The following is a 21,068-nucleotide window of genomic DNA, read 5'->3' as shown; positions in this document are numbered from 1 at the left end:
ATCAGCAGAAATAACCGCTGATTCCCAGAATTCCCTGCTGCAGAGACGTTGCCAAAGCTTCTGCATCTTGCTGTGCGGCGGTCACCGGAGCCCACACCTCCGTGATCTCACCAGTAATCACACAGGGTTCATCACTGCCTGTACATGCCGCCATGCTGTCCGTATCATGTCTCCACTGCTCCGTACGATGTGCACAGTCGTGTAGTAACCCTGGGAAGCCCCGGAGCTGCGCCGTCCGCAGGGGTCTGGTGGGCGCACGGGCTGTGATCACTCTGAGGTTTCCTCTGTGTGAACGATCGCGAAGGATCAGTGCGGCTCCTCACCACGGCCCCCCACCACCACTGCTCCCCACCACCACTGCCCCCCATCACTGTCCCCCCACCACAGCCCCTCACCACTACCCCCCCACCACTGTCCCACCACAGCCCCCCATCACTGCCCCTCACCACTGTCCCCCATCACTGTCCCCCCACCACAGCCCCTCATCACTGCCCCTCACCACTACCCCCCCACCACTGTCCCACCACAGCCCCCCATCACTGCCCCTCACCACAGCCCCTCATCACTGTCCCCCACCATAGCCCCCCATCACTGCCCCTCCTCATGGCCCCCCACCACTGCCCCTCACCACTCCCCCCCACCACTGTCCCACCACAGCCCCCCATCACTGCCCCTCATCACTGTCCCCCACCATAGCCCCCCATCACTGCCCCTCATCATGGCCCCCCACCACTGTCCCCCACCACAGCCCCCATCACTGCCCCTCATCACTGCCCCTCACCACAGCCCCCATCACTGTCCCCCACCATAGCCCCCCATCACTGCCCCTCATCACGGCCGCCCACCACTGCCCCTCACCACTGCCCCCCCATCACTGTCCCCCACCACAGCCCCTCACCACAGCCCCCCATCACTGTTCCCCACCATAGTCCCCCATCACTGCCCCTCACCACTGCCCCCCCATCACTGTCCCCCCACCACAGCCCCCCATCACTGTCCCCCACCATAGCCCCCATCACTGCCCCTCACCACTGTCCCACCACCACAGCCCCCCCACCATAGCCCCCATCACTGCCCCTCACCACTGTCCCCCCCACTACTGCCCCCCCACCACAGCCCCACCACCACTGCCCCACCACCACAGCCCCCTCACCACTGCCCCCCCATCACTGTCCCCACCACTGCCCCTCACCACTACCCCCCACCACTGTCCCACGACCACAGCCCCTCACCACAGCCCCCCATCACTGCCCATCACCACTGTCCCCCCAATACTGCCTCTCACCACAGCCCCCCATCACTGTCCCCCACCACTGCCCCCTCATCTGTTCTCTTTCCTCCCATTATCCACAAGTTTGGTATTGCATTGCGAATTTCTACGTCTCCCCCGCTCGCCCCTCTTTCCTGCTTGTGGGGGGTCATGCCGGGATTTCACTATACTTTTCATCGGCTCAAGTCCAAGAAGTTATTAACGCTATACATGCCAAAATGGCAGCAATCTGCTCTCAATACATGAGCACTTAGATCCACTACATATGGGAGATCAGATCAAAGGCATCTGATCTAGATACAGTGTATATACAGTATATAGAAGGACCTGTAGGAGGGTACTGTGCAGTGTATATATACAGGAGGAGTGGTACTGTGCAGTGTATATATACAGGAGGAGTGGTACTGTGCAGTGTATATATACAGGAGGAGTGGTACTGTGCAGTGTATATATACACAGGAGGAGTGGTACTGTGCAGTGTATATATACAGGAGGAGTGGTACTGTGCAGTGTATACAGAAGGAGTGGTACTGTGCAGTATATATACAGGAGGAGGGGTACTGTGCAGTGTATATATACAGGAGGAGTGGTACTGTGCAGTGTATATATATACAGGAGGAGTGGTACTGTGCATTGTATATATACAGGAGGAGCGGTACTGTGCAGTGTATATATACAGGAGGAGTGGTACTGTGCAGTGTATATATATATACAGGAGGAGTGGTACTGTGCATTGTATATATACAGGAGGAGCGGTACTGTGCAGTGTATATATACAGGAGGAGCGGTACTGTGCAGTGTATATATACAGGAGGAGTGGTACTGTGCAGTGTATATATACAGGAGGAGGGGTACTGTGCAGTGTATATATACAGGAGGAGGGGTACTGTGCAGTGTATATATACAGGAGGAGCGGTACTGTGCACAGTGTATATATATACAGGAGGAGCGGTACTGTGCACAGTGTATATATACAGGAGGAGCGGTACTGTGCAGTGTATATACAGGAGGAGCGGTACTGTGCAGTATATATACAGGAGGAGTGGTACCGTGCAGTGTATATATACAGGAGGAGTAGTACCGTGCAGTGTATATATACAGGAGGAGCGGTACGGTGCAGTGTATATATACAGGAGGAGTGGTACTGTGCAGTGTATATATACAGGAGGAGTGGTACTGTGCAGTGTATATATACACAGGAGGAGTGGTACCGTGCAGTGTATATATACAGGAGGAGCGGTACGGTGCAGTGTATATATACAGGAGGAGTGGTACTGTGCAGTGTATATATACAGGAGGAGTGGTACTGTGCAGTGTATATATACAGGAGGAGTGGTACCGTGCAGTGTATATATACAGGAGGAGTTGTACTGTGCAGTGTATATATACAGGAGGAGTGGTACCGTACAGTGTATATATACACAGGAGGAGTGGTACCGTGCAGTGTATATATACAAGAGGAGTGGTACCGTGCAGTGTATATATACACAGGAGGAGTGGTACCGTGCAGTGTATATATACAAGAGGAGTGGTACCGTGCAGTGTATATATACAGGAGGAGTGGTACCGTGCAGTGTATATATACAGGAGGAGCGGTACGGTGCAGTGTATATATACAGGAGGAGTGGTACCGTACAGTGTATATATACACAGGAGGAGTGGTACCGTGCAGTGTATATATACAGGAGGAGTGGTACTGTGCAGTGTATATATACAGGAGGAGTGGTACTGTGCAGTGTATATATACAGGAGGAGTGGTACTGTGCAGTGTATATATACAGGAGGAGTGGTACCGTGCAGTGTATATATACAGGAGGAGTGGTACCGTGCAGTGTATATATACAGGAGGAGTGGTACCGTGCAGTGTATATATACAGGAGGAGTGGTACCGTGCAGTGTATATATACAGGAGGAGTGGTACTGTGCAGTGTATATATACAGGAGGAGCGGTACTGTGCAGTGTACATATACAGGAGGAGCGGTACTGTGCAGTGTATATATACAGGAGGAGCGGTACTGTGCAGTGTATATATACAGGAGGAGTGGTACCGTGCAGTGTATACAGTGCCTACAAGTAGTATTCAACCCCCTGCAGATTTAGCAGGTTTGATAAGATGCAAATAAGTTAGAGCCTTCAAACTTCACACAAGAGCAGGATTTATTAACAGATGCATAAATCTTACAAACCAAAAAGTTATGTTGCTCAGTTAAAATTTAATAAATTTTAAACATAAAAGTGTGGGTCAATTATTATTCAACCCCTAGGTTTAATATTTTGTGGAATAACCCTTGTTTGCAATTACAGCTAATAATCGTCTTTTATAAGACCTGATCAGGCCGGCACAGGTCTCTGGAGTTATCTTGGCCCACTCCTCCATGCAGATCTTCTCCAAGTTATCTAGGTTCTTTGGGTGTCTCATGTGGACTTTAATCTTGAGCTCCTTCCACAAGTTTTCAATTGGGTTAAGGTCAGGAGACTGACTAGGCCACTCCAACACCTTGATTTTTTGCCTCTTGAACCAGGCCTTGGTTTTGTTGGCTGTGTGCTTTGGGTCGTTGTCTTGTTGGAAGATGAAATGACGACCCATCTTAAGATCCTTGATGGAGGAGCGGAGGTTCTTGACCAAAATCTCCAGGTAGGCCGTGCTATCCATCTTCCCATGGATGCGGACCAGATGGCCAGGCCCCTTGGCTGAGAAACAGCCCCACAGCATGATGCTGCCACCACCATGCTTGACTGTAGGGATGGTATTCTTGGGGTCGTATGCAGTGCCATCCAGTCTCCAAACGTCACGTGTGTGGTTGGCACCAAAGATCTCGATCTTGGTCTCATCAGACCAGAGAACCTTGAACCAGTCTGTCTCAGAGTCCTCCAAGTGATCATGAGCAAACTGTAGACGAGCCTTGACATGACGCTTTGAAAGTAAAGGTACCTTACGGGCTCGTCTGGAACGGAGACCATTGCGGTGGAGTACGTTACTTATGGTATTGACTGAAACCAATGTCCCCACTGCCATGAGATCTTCCCGGAGCTCCTTCCTTGTTGTCCTTGGGTTAGCCTTGACTCTTCGGACAAGCCTGGCCTCGGCACGGGAGGAAACTTTCAAAGGCTGTCCAGGCCGTGGAAGGCTAACAGTAGTTCCATAAGCCTTCCACTTCCGGATGATGCTTCCAACAGTGGAGACAGGTAGGCCCAACTCCTTGGAAAGGGTTTTGTACCCCTTGCCAGCCTTGTGACCCTCCACGATCTTGTCTCTGATGGCCTTGGAATGCTCCTTTGTCTTTCCCATGTTGACCATGTATGAGTGCTGTTCACAAGTTTGGGGAGGGTCTTAAATAGTCAGAAAAGGCTGGAAAAAGAGATAATTAATCCAATCATGTGAAGCTCATTGTTCTTTGTGCCTGAAATACTTCTTAATACTTTAGGGAACCAAACAGAATTTTGGTGGTTTGAGGGGTTGAATAATAAATGACCCTCTGAATAAACTTTTCACAATTTAAAAAAAAATTAAACAAAGAAATAACATTCTTTTTTGCTGCAGTGCATTTCACACTTCCAGGCTGATCTACAGTCCAAATGTCACAATGCCAAGTTAATTCCGAATGTGTAAACCTGCTAAATCTGCAGGGGGTTGAATACTACTTGTAGGCACTGTATATGCAGGAGGAGTGGTACCGTGCAGTGTATATATACACAGGAGGAGTGGTACCGTGCAGTGTATATATACAGGAGGAGTGGTACCGTGCAGTGTATATATACAGGAGGAGTGGTACCGTGCAGAGTGTATATACAGGAGGAGTCGTACTGTGCAGTGTATATATACAGGAGGAGCGGTACTGTGCAGTGTATATATACAGGAGGAGCGGTACTGTGCAGTGTATATATACAGGAGGAGTGGTACCGTGCAGTGTATATATGCAGGAGGAGTGGTACCGTGCAGTGTATATATACACAGGAGGAGTGGTACCGTGCAGTGTATATATACAGGAGGAGTCGTACTGTGCAGTGTATATATACATGAGGAGTGGTACTGTGCACAATGTATATATACAGGAGGAGTGGTACTGTGCAGTGTATATATACAGGAGGAGTGGTACCGTGCAGTGTATATATACAGGAGGAGCCGTTCTGTGCAGTGTATATATACAGGAGGAGTGGTACTGTGCAGTGTATATATACAGGAGGAGCGGTTCTGTGCAGTGTATATATACAGGAGGAGCGGTACCGTGCAGTGTATATATACAGGAGGAGCGGTACCGTGCAGTGTATATATACAGGAGGAGCGGTACCGTACAGTGTATATATACAGGAGGAGCGGTACCGTGCAGTGTGTATATACAGGAGGAGCGGTACCATGCAGTGTGTATATACAGGAGGAGTGGTACTGTGCAGTGTATATATACAGGAGGGGCGGTACTGTGCAGTGTATATACAGGAGGAGTGGTACCGTGCAGTGTATATATACAGGAGGAGTGGTACCGTGCAGTGTATATATACAGGAGGAGTGGTACCGTGCAGTGTATATATACAGGAGGAGTGGTACCGTGCAGTGTATATATACAGGAGGAGTGGTACCGTGCAGTGTATATATACAGGAGGAGTGGTACCGTGCAGTGTATATATACAGGAGGAGTGGTACCGTGCAGTGTATATATACAGGAGGAGTGGTACCGTGCAGTGTATATATACAGGAGGAGTGGTATCGTGCAGTGTATATATACAGGACGAGTGGTACCGTGCAGTGTATATATACAGGACGAGTGGTACCGTGCAGTGTATATATACAGGACGAGTGGTACCGTGCAGTGTATATATACAGGACGAGTGCTACCGTGCAGTGTATATATACAGGACGAGTGCTACCGTGCAGTGTATATATACAGGAGGAGTCGTACCGTGCAGTGTATATATACAGGAGGAGTGGTACTGTGCAGTGTATATATACAGGAGGAGTGGTACTGTGCAGTGTATATATACAGGAGTGGTACTGTACAGTGTATATATACAGGAGGAGTGGTACTGTGCAGTGTATATATACAGGAGGAGCGGTACTGTGCAGTGTATATACAGGGGGAGGGGTACTGTGCAGTGTATATATACAGGAGGAGTGTTACTGTGCAGTGTATATATACAGGAGGAGTGGTACTGTGCAGTGTATATATACAGGAGGAGTGGTACTGTGCAGTGTATATATACAGGAAGAGTGGTACTGTGCAGTGTATATATACAGGGGGAGGGGTACTGTGCAGTGTATATATACAGGAGTGGTACTGTGCAGTGTATATATACAGGAGGAGTGGTGCTGTGCAGTATATACACACAGGAGGAGTGGTACTGTGCAGTGTATATATACAGGAGGCGCGGTACTGTGCAGTGTATATATACAGGGGGAGGGGTACTGTGCAGTGTATATATACGGGAGGAGTGGTACTGTGCAGTGTATATATACAGGAAGAGTGGTACTGTGCAGTGTATATATACAGGGGGAGGGGTACTGTGCAGTGTATATATACGGGAGGAGTGGTACTGTGCAGTGTATATATACAGGAAGAGTGGTACTGTGCAGTGTATATATACAGGGGGAGGGGTACTGTGCAGTGTATATATACGGGAGGAGTGGTACTATGCAGTGTATATATACAGGAAGAGTGGTACTGTGCAGTGTATATATACAGGGGGAGGGGTACTGTGCAGTGTATATATACAGGAGTGGTACTGTGCAGTGTATATATACAGGAGGAGTGGTGCTGTGCAGTATATATACACAGGAGGAGTGGTACTGTGCAGTGTATATATACAGGAGGCGCGGTACTGTGCAGTGTATATATACAGGGGGAGGGGTACTGTGCAGTGTATATATACGGGAGGAGTGGTACTGTGCAGTGTATATATACAGGAAGAGTGGTACTGTGCAGTGTATATATACAGGGGGAGGGGTACTGTGCAGTGTATATATACGGGAGGCGCGGTACTGTGCAGTGTATATATACAGGGGGAGGGGTACTGTGCAGTGTATATATACGGGAGGAGTGGTACTGTGCAGTGTATATATACAGGAAGAGTGGTACTGTGCAGTGTATATATACAGGGGGAGGGGTACTGTGCAGTGTATATATACAGGAGTGGTACTGTGCAGTGTATATATACAGGAGGAGTGGTGCTGTGCAGTATATATACACAGGAGGAGCGGTACTGTGCAGTGTATATATACAGGAGGAGCGGTACTGTGCAGTGTATATATACAGGAGGAGGGGTACTGTGCAGTGTGTATATACAGGAGGAGTGGTGCTGTGCAGTGTATATATACAGGAGGAGTGGTACTGTGCAGTGTATATATACAGGAGGAGTGGTACTGTGCAGTGTATATATACAGGGGGAGGGGTACTGTGCAGTGTATATATACGGGAGGAGTGGTACTGTGCAGTGTATATATACAGGGGGAGGGGTACTGTGCAGTGTATATATACGGGAGGAGTGGTACTGTGCAGTGTATATATACAGGAGGAGTGGTACTGTGCAGTGTATATATACAGGAGGAGTGGTACTGTGCAGTGTATATATACAGGAGGAGTGGTACTGTGCAGTGTATATATACAGGAGGCGCGGTGCTGGTTTTGCTTGTTCAGTGCTGATCGGGCTGTAGAGACCACTGATCGCCCGTTGCCTCCTGTATGTGGAGATTTGGGGTCAGGGCTGACCCTCACTCACATCACATGACTGTGTCCACATGTTGGTGACTAGTCCCCAGAGCAGGGCACCCTGCCTCCTCTTATGCTGCCCATCACGTGCGCCATGTACTGCTCGGTGGGGAGAGTTACTCATTGAGTGGCAGACGCGTTCTCTTGGTGTTACTCATCTCTCCCCAGACTCAGGAAGCGGACCCCACCCTGCCGGCTGGCTGCCGATGTGCTGGCGCTGGAGGCTGCGTTGGCAGAACACGTGGAAAATGAGAAGTGAATCTGAGCCTCTGCCTGCACCGTTGTATGGCAGCGCCTAATACCGACAGAAGGTGACCAGATCCCTCCTGGAAGCAGATGTGCATAGAACAGTGGTGAACACATCGAAAAAAGCGTTAAAGCCATCCCACCGCGACAAGGTGTGCCTAAATCAGGAGGGTCCTCACCCTTAATATGATACATTACCAGGCATCATAGTGACATCTGTGTGAATAAGGGCTGAGCAGGACTGGGCTCGAGCATGGACCCCCTGCAATGGAAAGCATAATGTCCAGCTGAGAGGACGGGCGGCCACTATCTGCACTAAACGCAGAAACGTGAAGCTAAACTGCAAAAACGACCTCGATTATAAGACACAGACGTCACTGTGACGCAGGGTACGGTTATACCACGAGAATTTAGGACTGTCCTGTGTTTAAGTCACCGTGTCGCAGTGTGATGGCTTTCACACTTCTGTTTATTATAGACTGCGGTCACTCAGCCCCTAATGTCATGTAGATGTGTGGTTGCCTAGAGGTTAGGACTGTCCTGAGTTTGGGTCACCTTGTCGCAGTGGGATGGCTTTCACACTTCTGTTTATTATATACTGTGGTCACTCAGCCCCCAATGTCATGTAGATGCACGGTCGCCTAGAGGTTAGGACTGTCCTGAGTTTGGGTCACCTTGTCGCAGTGGGATGGCTTTCACACTTCTGTTTATTATAGACTGTGGTCACTCAGCCCCCAATGTCATGTAGATGCACGGTCGCCTAGAGGTTAGGACTGTCCTGAGTTTGGGTCACCTTGTCGCAGTGGGATGGCTTTCACACTTCTGTTTATTATAGACTGCGGTCACTCAGCCCCTAATGTCATGTAGATGTGTGGTTGCCTAGAGGTTAGGACTGTCCTGAGTTTGGGTCACCTTGTTGCAGTGGGATGGCTGTCACACTTCTGTTTATTATAGACTGCGGTCACTCAGCCCCTAATGTCATGTAGATGTGTGGTTGCCTAGAAGTTAGGACTGTCCTGAGTTTGGGTCACCTTGTCGCAGTGGCATGGCTTTCACACTTGTTTATTATAGACTGCGGTCACTCAGCCCCTAATGTCATGTAGATGTGTGGTTGCCTAGAGGTTAGGACTGTCCTGAGTTTGGGTCACCTTGTCGCAGTGGCATGGCTTTCACACTTCTGTTTATTATAGACTGCGGTCACTCAGCCCCCAATGTCATGTAGATGCGTGGTCGCCTAGAGGTTAGGACTGTCCTGAGTTTGGGTCACCTTGTCGCAGTGGGATGGCTTTCACACTTGTTTATTATAGACTGCGGTCACTCAGCCCCCAATGTCATGTAGATGCGTGGTTGCCTAGAGGTTAGGACTGTCCTGAGTTTGGGTCACCTTGTCGCAGTGGGATGGCTTTCACACTTCTGTTTATTATAGACTGCGGTCACTCAGCCCCCAATGTCATGTAGATGCGCGTCGCCTTCACTAATTGACTTACAGCAGGGGATGTGTTTCTTCTTTCTAATTGCCAGTGTGAACAGTCTCCTATTTTGCAGGCATACCTTACACGCCAGTTCGTTATTTTTTTAATTAGCACCGCTATTTGAGCACACATGGATGCCGGGGCAGTAAAGGGTTACATAGTGCCTAATATAGTAATACGCATAGTGCGTGTCATGGCGGCGTCCTGTGTACGCTGCAGAGGCCGCTCTCCTTCCCTGGTGGACCGGATCCCGGGGACTGCGGCTGCTGATCCTGCTATTTCTGAGCACGGACATTTGTGGGATCCGTAGTTGGACGCGCTCCCGCCGCCGCCGTCGTCACGCTGCTCACTGTTCCCACTCCAGGGCGATTCAGCCCCAGTTTCCTCCTCCTTTTCTTTGTCTGTCCCTCTGATTATTTTGGGAATTTTCCACCCTGGTGAAACTTCTGTTTTTCATTTTCTAAAACAACTGGAAAAAGATGAGCGTAAAACCCTGGAGCGTGACTGCAGATAGTGGGGGCTGTGTGTGAGGCTGAGATATTGTGCACGGCCGCAGCGGGGGGGACTGGGAAGATCCGAGGTTCATCCACCACGTTCCCTATGGTGGACCGGCAGCTCTCCATGCTTCTACTCCGAGGGGCAAAACCCAAAATATGGGATGAAACGAACAGACTCAGACGTTGCCACTTTCATCCCAGACATTTTCCCCTCTGCGGTCCATTACACTTCTATACTGGGCTTCTTATTCCAAGTTGGGGTCTTGGGGAGCGCTCATATGGTGATCAGATGCAGGAATGTGTCCGACCTGTCCATCATGTATGGGGAGATCACAAGTGTCCTACAACCATAGGCATCGCAACCGCAGTGCAGGTATCAGCCAACCGGCAACACAAGAATAGCATTCTGTTTCTCTATCGCCTGTACCGCAGCGCTGTACAATAAGCGGGGACGTGTGCGCACAATCCCAGACATCACAGGAAACCAACCACCAGTCACAGGAAAAGCGAGGGTCCTGCCAGTATGTGTATATGTACATGTATGACCCGCTCACTGGCCAGTATCTGTATATGTACATGTATGACCCGGTCACCGGCCAGTATCTGTATATGTACATGTATGACCCGGTCACCGGCCGGTATGTGTATATGTATGACCCGCTCACTGGCCAGTATGTGTATATGTACATATATGTCCCGGTCACCGGCCGGTATGTGTATATGTACATGTATGACCCGGTCACCGGCCGGTATGTGTATATGTACATGTATGACCCGCTCACCGGCCAGTGTGTGTATATGTACATGTATGACCCGCTCACTGGCCAGTATCTGTATATGTACATGTATGACCCGGTCACCGGCCAGTATCTGTATATGTACATGTATGACCCGGTCACCGGCCGGTATGTGTATATGTATGACCCGCTCACTGGCCAGTATGTGTATATGTACATATATGTCCCGGTCACCGGCCGGTATGTGTATATGTACATGTATGACCCGGTCACCGGCCGGTATGTGTATATGTACATGTATGACCCGCTCACCGGCCAGTGTGTGTATATGTACATGTATGACCCGGTCACCGGCCAGTGTGTGTATATGTACATGTATGACCCGGTCACCGGCCAGTATATATACATGTATGACCCGGTCACCGGCCAGTATGTGTATATGTACATGTGTGACCCGGTCACCGGCCAGTATGTGTATATGTACATGTGTGACCCGGTCACCGGCCAGTATGTGTATATGTACATGTGTGACCCGGTCACCGGCCAGTATGTGTATATGTACATGTGTGACCCGGTCACCGGCCAGTATGTGTATATGTACATGTGTGACCCGGTCACCGGCCAGTATATGTATATGTACATGTGTGACCCGGTCACCGGCCGGTATGTGTATATGTACATGTATGACCCGGTCACCGGCCAGTATGTGTATATGTACATGTATTGACCCGGTCACCGGCCGGTATCTGTATATGTACATGTATGACCCGGTCACCGGCCGGTATGTGTATATGTACATGTATTGACCCGGTCACCGGCCAGTATGTGTATATGTACATGTATGACCCGCTCACCCGCCGGTATGTGTATATGTACATGTATGACCCGGTCACCAGCCCGTATGTGTATATGTACATGTATGATCCGGTCACCGGCCAGTATATGTACATGTATGACCCGGTCACCGGCCAGTATGTATTTATGTACATGTATGAGCCGGTCACCGGCCTTTAGATGTACATATGTGACCCGGTCACCGGCCAGTATGTGTTTATGTACATGTATGACCCAGTCACCGGCCAGTATGTGTATATGTACGTATATGACCCGGTCTCCGGCCAATATGTGTATATGTACATGTATGACCCGGTCACCGGCCAGTATGTGTTTATGTACATGTATGACCCGGTCACCGGCCAGTATGTGTATATGTACGTATATGACCTGGTCACCGGCCAGTATCTGTATATGTACATGTATGACCCGGTCACCGGCCAGTATGTGTATATGTACATGTATGACCCGGTCTCCGGCCAGTATGTGTATATGTACGTGTATGACCCGGTCACCGGCCAGTATGTGTTTATGTACATGTATGACCCGGTCTCCGGCCAATATGTGTATATGTACATGTATGACCCGGTCACCGGCCAGTATGTGTTTATGTACATGTATGACCCGGTCACCGGCCAGTATGTGTATATGTACGTATATGACCCGGTCACCGGCCAGTATCTGTATATGTACATGTATGACCCGGTCACCGGCCAGTATGTGTATATGTACATGTATGACCCGGTCTCCGGCCAGTATGTGTATATGTACGTGTATGACCCGGTCTCCGGCCAGTATGTGTATATGTACATGTATGACCCGGTCACCGGCCTTTATATGTACATGTATGACACAGTCACCGGCCAGTATCTGTATATGTACATGTATGACCCGGTCACCGGCCAGTATGTGTTTATGTACATGTATGACCTAGTCACCGGCCAGTATGTGTATATGTACATGTATGACCTAGTCACCGGCCAGTATGTGTATATGTACATGTATGACCCGGTCACCGGCCAGTATGTGTTTATGTACATGTATGACCCGGTCACCGGCCAGTATGTGTATATGTACGTATATGACCCGGTCTCCGGCCAGTATGTGTATATGTACATGTATGACCCGGTCACCGACCAGTATGTGTATATGTACATGTATGACCCGGTCACCGGCCAGTATGTGTATATGTACATGTATGACCCGGTCTCCGGCCAGTATGTGTATATGTACATGTATGACCCAGTCACCGGCCAGTTTGTGTATATGTACATGTATGACCCGGTCACCGGCCAGTATATGTACATGTATGACCCAGTCACCGGCCAGTATATGTACATGTGTGACCCGGTCACCGGCCAGTGTGTGTATATGTACATGTATGACTCGGTCACCGGCCAGTATATGTACATGTATGACCCAGTCACCGGCCAGTATGTGTATATGTACATGTATGACTCGGTCACCGGCCAGTATATGTACATGTATGATCCGGTCACCGGCCAGTATATGTACATGTATGACCCAGTCACCGGCCAGTATGTGTATATGTACATGTATGACTCGGTCACCGGCCAGTATATGTACATGTATGATCCGGTCACCGGCCAGTATATGTACATGTATGACCCAGTCACCGGCCAGTATGTGTATATGTACATGTATGACTCGGTCACCGGCCAGTATATGTACATGTATGATCCGGTCACCGGCCAGTATATGTACATGTATGACCCAGTCACCGGCCAGTGTGTGTATATGTACATGTATGACTCGGTCACCGGCCAGTATATGTACATGTATGACCCGGTCACCGGCCAGTGTGTGTATATGTACATGTATGACCCAGTCACCGGCCAGTATGTGTATATGTACATGTATGACCCAGTCACCGGCCAGTATGTGTATATGTACATGTATGACTCGGTCACCGGCCAGTATATGTACATGTATGACCCGGTCACCGGCCTTTATATGTACATGTATGACTCGGTCACCGGCCAGTATGTGTATATATGTACATGTATGACCCAGTCACCGGCCAGTGTGTGTATATGTACATGTGTGACCCGGTCACCGGCCAGTGTGTGTATATGTACATGTATGACCCGGTCACCGGCCAGTATATGTACATGTATGACCCGGTCACCGGCCTGTGTGTGTATATGTACATGTATGACCCGGTCACCGGCCTGTGTGTGTATATGTACAGTCACCAAGTGCTTTTGGGTGCATGTAATAATTATGTTCTTTATATAGCGCCACCATATTCCGCAGCGCTTTACAGTGTAACAGTTCATGCACAACAGTCATAAGTAACAACGTTAAAGATAATACAATAAAACCTAGATAATGACAGCCCTTGTCGTGAGAGCTTACAATCTACAATGAGGTGGGGTGACAGTGCACAGGGACGTATTTACAATGATGGGCCATTCATTTTGAGGGAATGCGGGGTAGATAAAGGTCGCGTGAGCTGGTCACCAGCCAGTATTTGTGCTGCCTTTGGGTGCGGTGGAGTTTGATGGAGCGTTATGTTCAGAGAAATAGTGAGTGGGCTCTATGTATAAAAAGGACTTCACTGAGGATGGATTAAGGAACATGTGGAAAGAGGGGGCGGGAGAGCTAGATTAGTGGAGTGAGGTTATGGACCTGTTTAAAGAGATTGTGTTTTTAAAGCCTGCATAAAAATAAGGAGACTAGGTATTAATTGGATCTTCTAGTCCGGTGCGGTCCGTCTCTGGCGGTCGGTCCGGTGCGGTCCGTCTCTGACGGTCGGTCCGGTGCGGTCCCTCTCTGACGGTCGGTCCGGTGCGGTCCCTCTCTGGCGGTCGGTCCGGTGCGGTCCCTCTCTGGCGGTCGGTCCGGTGCGGTCCCTCTCTGGCGGTCGGTCCGGTGCGGTCCCTCTCTGGCGGTCGGTCCGGTGCGGTCCCTCTCTGGCGGTCGGTCCGGTGCGGTCCCTCTCTGGCGGTCGGTCCGGTGCGGTCCCTCTCTGGCGGTCGGTCCGGTGCGGTCCCTCTCTGACGGTCGGTCCGGTGCGGTCCCTCTCTGGCGGTCGGTCCGGTGCGGTCCCTCTCTGGCGGTCGGTCCGGTGCGGTCCCTCTCTGGCGGTCGGTCCGGTGCGGTCCCTCTCTGGCGGTCGGTCCGGTGCGGTCCCTCTCTGACGGTCGGTCCGGTGCGGTCCGTCTCTGGCGGTCGGTCCGGTGCGGTCCCTCTCTGGCGGTCGGTCCGGTGCGGTCCCTCTCTGGCGGTCGGTCCGGTGCGGTCCCTCTCTGGCGGTCGGTCCGGTGCGGTCCCTCTCTGGCGGTCGGTCCGGTGCGGTCCCTCTCTGGCGGTCGGTCCGGTGCGGTCCCTCTCTGGCGGGCGGTCCGGTGCGGTCCGTCTCTGGCGGTCGGTCCGGTGCGGTCCCTCTCTGACGGTCGGTCCGGTGCGGTCCCTCTCTGGCGGTCGGTCCGGTGCGGTCCCTCTCTGGCGGTCGGTCCGGTGCGGTCCGTCTCTGGCGGTCGGTCCGGTGCGGTCCGTCTCTGGCGGTCGGTCCGGTGCGGTCCCTCTCTGGCGGTCGGTCCGGTGCGGTCCCTCTCTGGCGGTCGGTCCGGTGCGGTCCCTCTCTGGCGGTCGGTCCGGTGCGGTCCCTCTCTGGCGGTCGGTCCGGTGCGGTCCCTCTCTGGCGGTCGGTCCGGTGCGGTCCCTCTCTGGCGGTCGGTCCGGTGCGGTCCCTCTCTGGCGGTCGGTCCGGTGCGGTCCCTCTCTGGCGGTCGGTCCGGTGCGGTCCCTCTCTGGCGGTCGGTCCGGTGCGGTCCCTCTCTGGCGGTCGGTCCGGTGCGGTCCCTCTCTGGCGGTCGGTCCGGTGCGGTCCCTCTCTGGCGGTCGGTCCGGTGCGGTCCCTCTCTGGCGGTCGGTCCGGTGCGGTCCCTCTCTGGCGGTCGGTCCGGTGCGGTCCCTCTCTGGCGGTCGGTCCGGTGCGGTCCCTCTCTGGCGGTCGGTCCGGTGCGGTCCCTCTCTGGCGGTCGGTCCGGTGCGGTCCCTCTCTGGCGGTCGGTCCGGTGCGGTCCCTCTCTGGCGGTCGGTCCGGTGCGGTCCCTCTCTGGCGGTCGGTCCGGTGCGGTCCCTCTCTGGCGGTCGGTCCGGTGCGGTCCCTCTCTGGCGGTCGGTCCGGTGCGGTCCCTCTCTGGCGGTCGGTCCGGTGCGGTCCCTCTCTGGCGGTCGGTCCGGTGCGGTCCCTCTCTGGCGGTCGGTCCGGTGCGGTCCGTCTCTGGCGGTCGGTCGGCCGGTCGGGGCAGTCTTTCTGGCAGGGTGCTCTCCCGGCTGCTCCCTCTGTGGGCGGCCTCCCTGTGTTGTGGATGGGCGTGGATGTGTTTCCACAGTGAGAGGAGGGAGGAGAGCTGCTGCTGCCGCCGTCCGCTCTCCGTGCCCCGGCCGCTGTCCGCACGGTCGCCCCTTTGCTGCCGTTATCGGGCTCTCCGCACCGGCTGCCGTCAGGCTCTCTGTCCCCGCTGACGCCATGGCACACTCGGTGACGCGTCCTGCCTCCTCCACCTGGTACTACACCTTTAAGAGGGAGATGCTTCTGGAGCGCTCTGATTGGCTGGATGGGAGTTCGGAGCAGGAGCGGAAGAGTCACCTGTACAGGAAGCTCTGCTGTGTAGGTGGGTCGGCCGCCGGTAACCCCTCCGCTTCCAGGCAGCCATTACTCTCCCCGCTCTGCCTCGTCTTCTGCCGTCTGTGCTTTGATCCTGCCGGCTCCTCTCAGTAACCTGCACTGTGTATCCACACTTGGACTGGCCCACAGGGTAACGGGAATCCCCCGGTGGGCCGCTGTGCAGATCTGGCCACTGTCCCCACTGTATGGACAGTACTTGGCATAATTCACTTTATACAGAAAAAAGCCGCATTTCATCATTCACCAAACTACCCAGTGTGCTATTAGAGATACAGGTACATTAGTGTGCAGGTGACAAGTGGCCCTCAGCTCCCCAGTCCCACACTGTGTGTCTGTAATCCGTATCCATGGCGACACATCACAGAGCAGGATTCTGTACTGAGGGGTCTATAGAGATGGAGCTGAGCACCCATACTGCTCTGCACAGGCAGTGCGTGCTGGGAGGGGGGGTCATCCAACGTCAGCAAGGCTCCTCAGCAGCACAGAGTATTTCAGGAGAGGAGTGAGCTGATCGTGTGGCTGAGCGTTACATAGTAGGAGGTGCAGGCTCCTCAGCAGCACAGAGTGTTTCAGGAGAGGAGTGAGCTGATCGTGTGGCTGAGCGTTACATAGTAGGAGGTGCAGGCTCCTCAGCAGCACAGAGTGTTTCAGGAGAGGAGTGAGCTGATCGTGAGGCTGAGCGTTACATAGTAGGAGGTGCAGGCTCCTCAGCAGCACAGAGTGTTTCAGGAGAGAAGTGAGCTGATCGTGTGGCTGAGCGTTACATAGTAGGAGGTGCAGGCTCCTCAGCAGCACAGAGTGTTTCAGGAGAGAAGTGAGCTGATCGTGAGGCTGAGCGTTACATAGTAGGAGGTGCAGGCTCCTCAGCAGCACAGAGTATTTCAGGAGAGGAGTGAGCTGATCGTGTGGCTGAGCGTTACATAGTAGGAGGTGCAGGCTCCTCAGCAGCACAGAGTATTTCAGGAGAGGAGTGTGCTGATCGTGTGGCTGAGCGTTACATAGTAGGAGGTGCAGGCTCCTCAGCAGCACAGAGTATTTCAGGAGAGGAGTGAGCTGATCGTGTGGCTGAGCGTTACATAGTAGGAGGTGCAGGCTCCTCAGCAGCACAGAGTGTTTCAGGAGAGGAGTGAGCTGATCGTGTGGCTGAGCGTTACATAGTAGGAGGTGCAGGCTCCTCAGCAGCACAGAGTATTTCAGGAGAGGAGTGAGCTGATCGTGTGGCTGAGCGTTACATAGTAGGAGGTGCAGGCTCCTCAGCAGCACAGAGTGTTTCAGGAGAGAAGTGAGCTGATCGTGTGGCTGAGCGTTACATAGTAGGAGGTGCAGGCTCCTCAGCAGCACAGAGTGTTTCAGGAGAGAAGTGAGCTGATCGTGAGGCTGAGCGATACATAGTAGGAGGTGCAGGCTCCTCAGCAGCACAGAGTATTTCAGGAGAGGAGTGAGCTGATCGTGTGGCTGAGCGTTACATAGTAGGAGGTGCAGGCTCCTCAGCAGCACAGAGTATTTCAGGAGAGGAGTGAGCTGATCGTGAGGCTGAGCGTTACATAGTAGGAGGTGCAGGCTCCTCAGCAGCACAGAGTGTTTCAGGAGAGAAGTGAGCTGATCGTGTGGCTGAGCGTTACATAGTAGGAGGTGCAGGCTCCTCAGCAGCACAGAGTGTTTCAGGAGAGAAGTGAGCTGATCGTGAGGCTGAGCGTTACATAGTAGGAGGTGCAGGCTCCTCAGCAGCACAGAGTGTTTCAGGAGAGGAGTGTGTTGATCGTGAGGCTGAGCGTTACATAGTAGGAGGTGCAGGCTCCTCAGCAGCACAGAGTGTTTCAGGAGAGAAGTGAGCTGATCGTGAGGCTGAGCGTTACATAGTAGGAGGAGCAGGCTCCTCAGCAGCACAGAGTGTTTCAGGAGAGGAGTGTGTTGATCGTGAGGCTGAGCGTTACATAGTAGGAGGTGCAGGCTCCTCAGCAGCACAGAGTGTTTCAGGAGAGAAGTGAGCTGATCGTGAGGCTGAGCGTTACATAGTAGGAGGTGCAGGCTCCTTAGCAGCACAGAGTGTTTCAGGAGAGGAGTGAGCTGATCGTGAGGCTGAGCGTTACATAGTAGGAGGTGCAGGCTCCTCAGCAGCACAGAGTGTTTCAGGAGAGGAGTGTGCTGATCGTGTGGCTGAGCGTTACATAGTAGGAGGTGCAGGCTCCTCAGCAGCACAGAGTGTTTCAGGAGAGGAGTGTGCTGATCGTGTGGCTGAGCGTTACATAGTAGGAGGTGCAGGCTCCTCAGCAGCACAGAGTGTTTCAGGAGAGGAGTGTGCTGATCGTGTGGCTGAGCGTTACATAGTAGGAGGTGCAGGCTCCTTAGCAGCACAGAGTGTTTCAGGAGAGGAGTGCGCTGATCGTGAGGCTGAGCGTTACATAGTAGGAGGTGCAGGCTCCTCAGCAGCACAGAGTGTTTCAGGAGAGGAGTGTGCTGATCGTGTGGCTGAGCGTTACATAGTAGGAGGTGCAGGCTCCTCAGCAGCACAGAGTGTTTCAGGAGAGGAGTGAGCTGATCGTGTGGCTGAGCGTTACATAGTAGGAGGTGCAGGCTCCTCAGCAGCACAGAGTATTTCAGGAGAGGAGTGAGCTGATCGTGTGGCTGAGCGTTACATAGTAGGAGGTGCAGGCTCCTCAGCAGCACAGAGTATTTCAGGAGAGGAGTGAGCTGATCGTGTGGCTGAGCGTTACATAGTAGGAGGTGCAGGCTCCTCAGCAGCACAGAGTATTTCAGGAGAGGAGTGAGCTGATCGTGAGGCTGAGCGTTACATAGTAGGAGGTGCAGGCTCCTCAGCAGCACAGAGTGTTTCAGGAGAGAAGTGAGCTGATCGTGTGGCTGAGCGTTACATAGTAGGAGGTGCAGGCTCCTCAGCAGCACAGAGTGTTTCAGGAGAGGAGTGTGCTGATCGTGTGGCTGAGCGTTACATAGTAGGAGGTGCAGGCTCCTCAGCAGCACAGAGTGTTTCAGGAGAGGAGTGAGCTGATCGTGTGGCTGAGCGTTACATAGTAGGAGGAGCAGGCTCCTCAGCAGCACAGAGTGTTTCAGGAGAGGAGTGTGCTGATCGTGAGGCTGAGCGCTGCATAGTAGGAGGTGCAGGCTCCTCAGCAGCACGGAGTGTTTCAGGAGAGGAGTGTGCTGATCGTGAGGCTGAGCGTTACATAGTAGGAGGAGCAGGCTCCTCAGCAGCACAGAGTGTTTCAGGAGAGGAGTTTGCTGATCGTGAGGCTGAGCGTTACATAGTAGGAGGTGCAGGCTCCTCAGCAGCACAGAGTGTTTCAGGAGAGGAGTGCGCTGATCGTGAGGCTGAGCGTTACATAGTAGGAGGTGCAGGCTCCTCAGCAGCACAGAGTGTTTCAGGAGAGGAGTGTGCTGATCGTGAGGCTGAGCGTTACATAGTAGGAGGTGCAGGCTCCTCAGCAGCACAGAGTGTTTCAGGAGAGGAGTGCGCTGATCGTGAGGCTGAGCGTTACATAGTAGGAGGTGCAGGCTCCTCAGCAGCACAGAGTGTTTCAGGAGAGGAGTGTGCTGATCGTGTGGCTGAGCGTTACATAGTAGGAGGTGCAGGCTCCTCAGCAGCACAGAGTGTTTCAGGAGAGGAGTGTGCTGATCGTGAGGCTGAGCGTTACATAGTAGGAGGTGCAGGCTCCTCAGCAGCACAGAGTGTTTCAGGAGAGGAGTTTGCTGATCGTGTGGCTGAGCGTTACATAGTAGGAGGTGCAGGCTCCTCAGCAGCACAGAGTGTTTCAGGAGAGGAGTGTGCTGATCGTGTGGCTGAGCGTTACATAGTAGGAGGTGCAGGCTCCTCAGCAGCACAGAGTGTTTCAGGAGACGAGTGTGCTGATCGTGTGGCTGAGCGTTACATAGTAGGAGGAGCAGGCTCCTCAGCAGCACAGAGTGTTTCAGGAGAGGAGTGTGCTGATCGTGTGGCTGAGCGTTACATAGTAGGAGGTGCAGGCTCCTCAGCAGCACAGAGTGTTTCAGGAGAGGAGTGTGCTGATCGTGTGGCTGAGCGTTACATAGTAGGAGGTGCAGGCTCCTCAGCAGCACAGAGTGTTTCAGGAGAGGAGTGAGCTGATCGTGTGGCTGAGCGTTACATAGTAGGAGGTGCAGGCTCCTCAGCAGCACAGAGTATTTCAGGAGAGGAGTGAGCTGATCGTGTGGCTGAGCGTTACATAGTAGGAGGTGCAGGCTCCTCAGCAGCACAGAGTATTTCAGGAGAGGAGTGAGCTGATCGTGTGGCTGAGCGTTACATAGTAGGAGGTGCAGGCTCCTCAGCAGCACAGAGTATTTCAGGAGAGGAGTGAGCTGATCGTGAGGCTGAGCGTTACATAGTAGGAGGTGCAGGCTCCTCAGCAGCACAGAGTGTTTCAGGAGAGAAGTGAGCTGATCGTGTGGCTGAGCGTTACATAGTAGGAGGTGCAGGCTCCTCAGCAGCACAGAGTGTTTCAGGAGAGGAGTGTGCTGATCGTGTGGCTGAGCGTTACATAGTAGGAGGTGCAGGCTCCTCAGCAGCACAGAGTGTTTCAGGAGAGGAGTGTGCTGATCGTGTGGCTGAGCGTTACATAGTAGGAGGTGCAGGCTCCTCAGCAGCACAGAGTGTTTCAGGAGAGGAGTGAGCTGATCGTGTGG

At 52.6% G+C, this 21,068-nt stretch overlaps 1 protein-coding gene across 18 annotated transcripts in view; it reads left to right on the top strand.

Moving 5' to 3' along the window:
* PLEC (plectin) overlaps nucleotides 1–21,068 on the top strand; it is a 475,125-nt gene that overhangs the window by 317,555 nt on the left and 136,502 nt on the right. For 2 of the 18 annotated variants that reach the window (XM_073543311.1, XM_073543310.1), the window contains exon 1: nucleotides 16,112–16,401. The exons of the other annotated variants lie outside the window; for them this stretch is intronic. In XM_073543311.1, the coding sequence (XP_073399412.1) occupies nucleotides 16,257–16,401 (145 nt within the window). In that variant the 5' untranslated portion in view covers nucleotides 16,112–16,256. Of the gene's footprint in view, nucleotides 1–16,111; nucleotides 16,402–21,068 lie in introns of those variants that run through there. 18 annotated transcript variants of the gene reach the window in all.

Source organism: Dendrobates tinctorius, unplaced genomic scaffold (genome assembly GCF_039654945.1).
Source record: "Dendrobates tinctorius isolate UK_male_01 unplaced genomic scaffold, ASM3965494v1 ptg000130l, whole genome shotgun sequence".
NCBI lineage: Eukaryota > Metazoa > Chordata > Amphibia > Anura > Dendrobatidae > Dendrobates > Dendrobates tinctorius.
The sequence above is the reverse complement of the archived record's forward strand: the minus strand, read 5'-3'. Positions and strand labels throughout refer to the sequence as shown.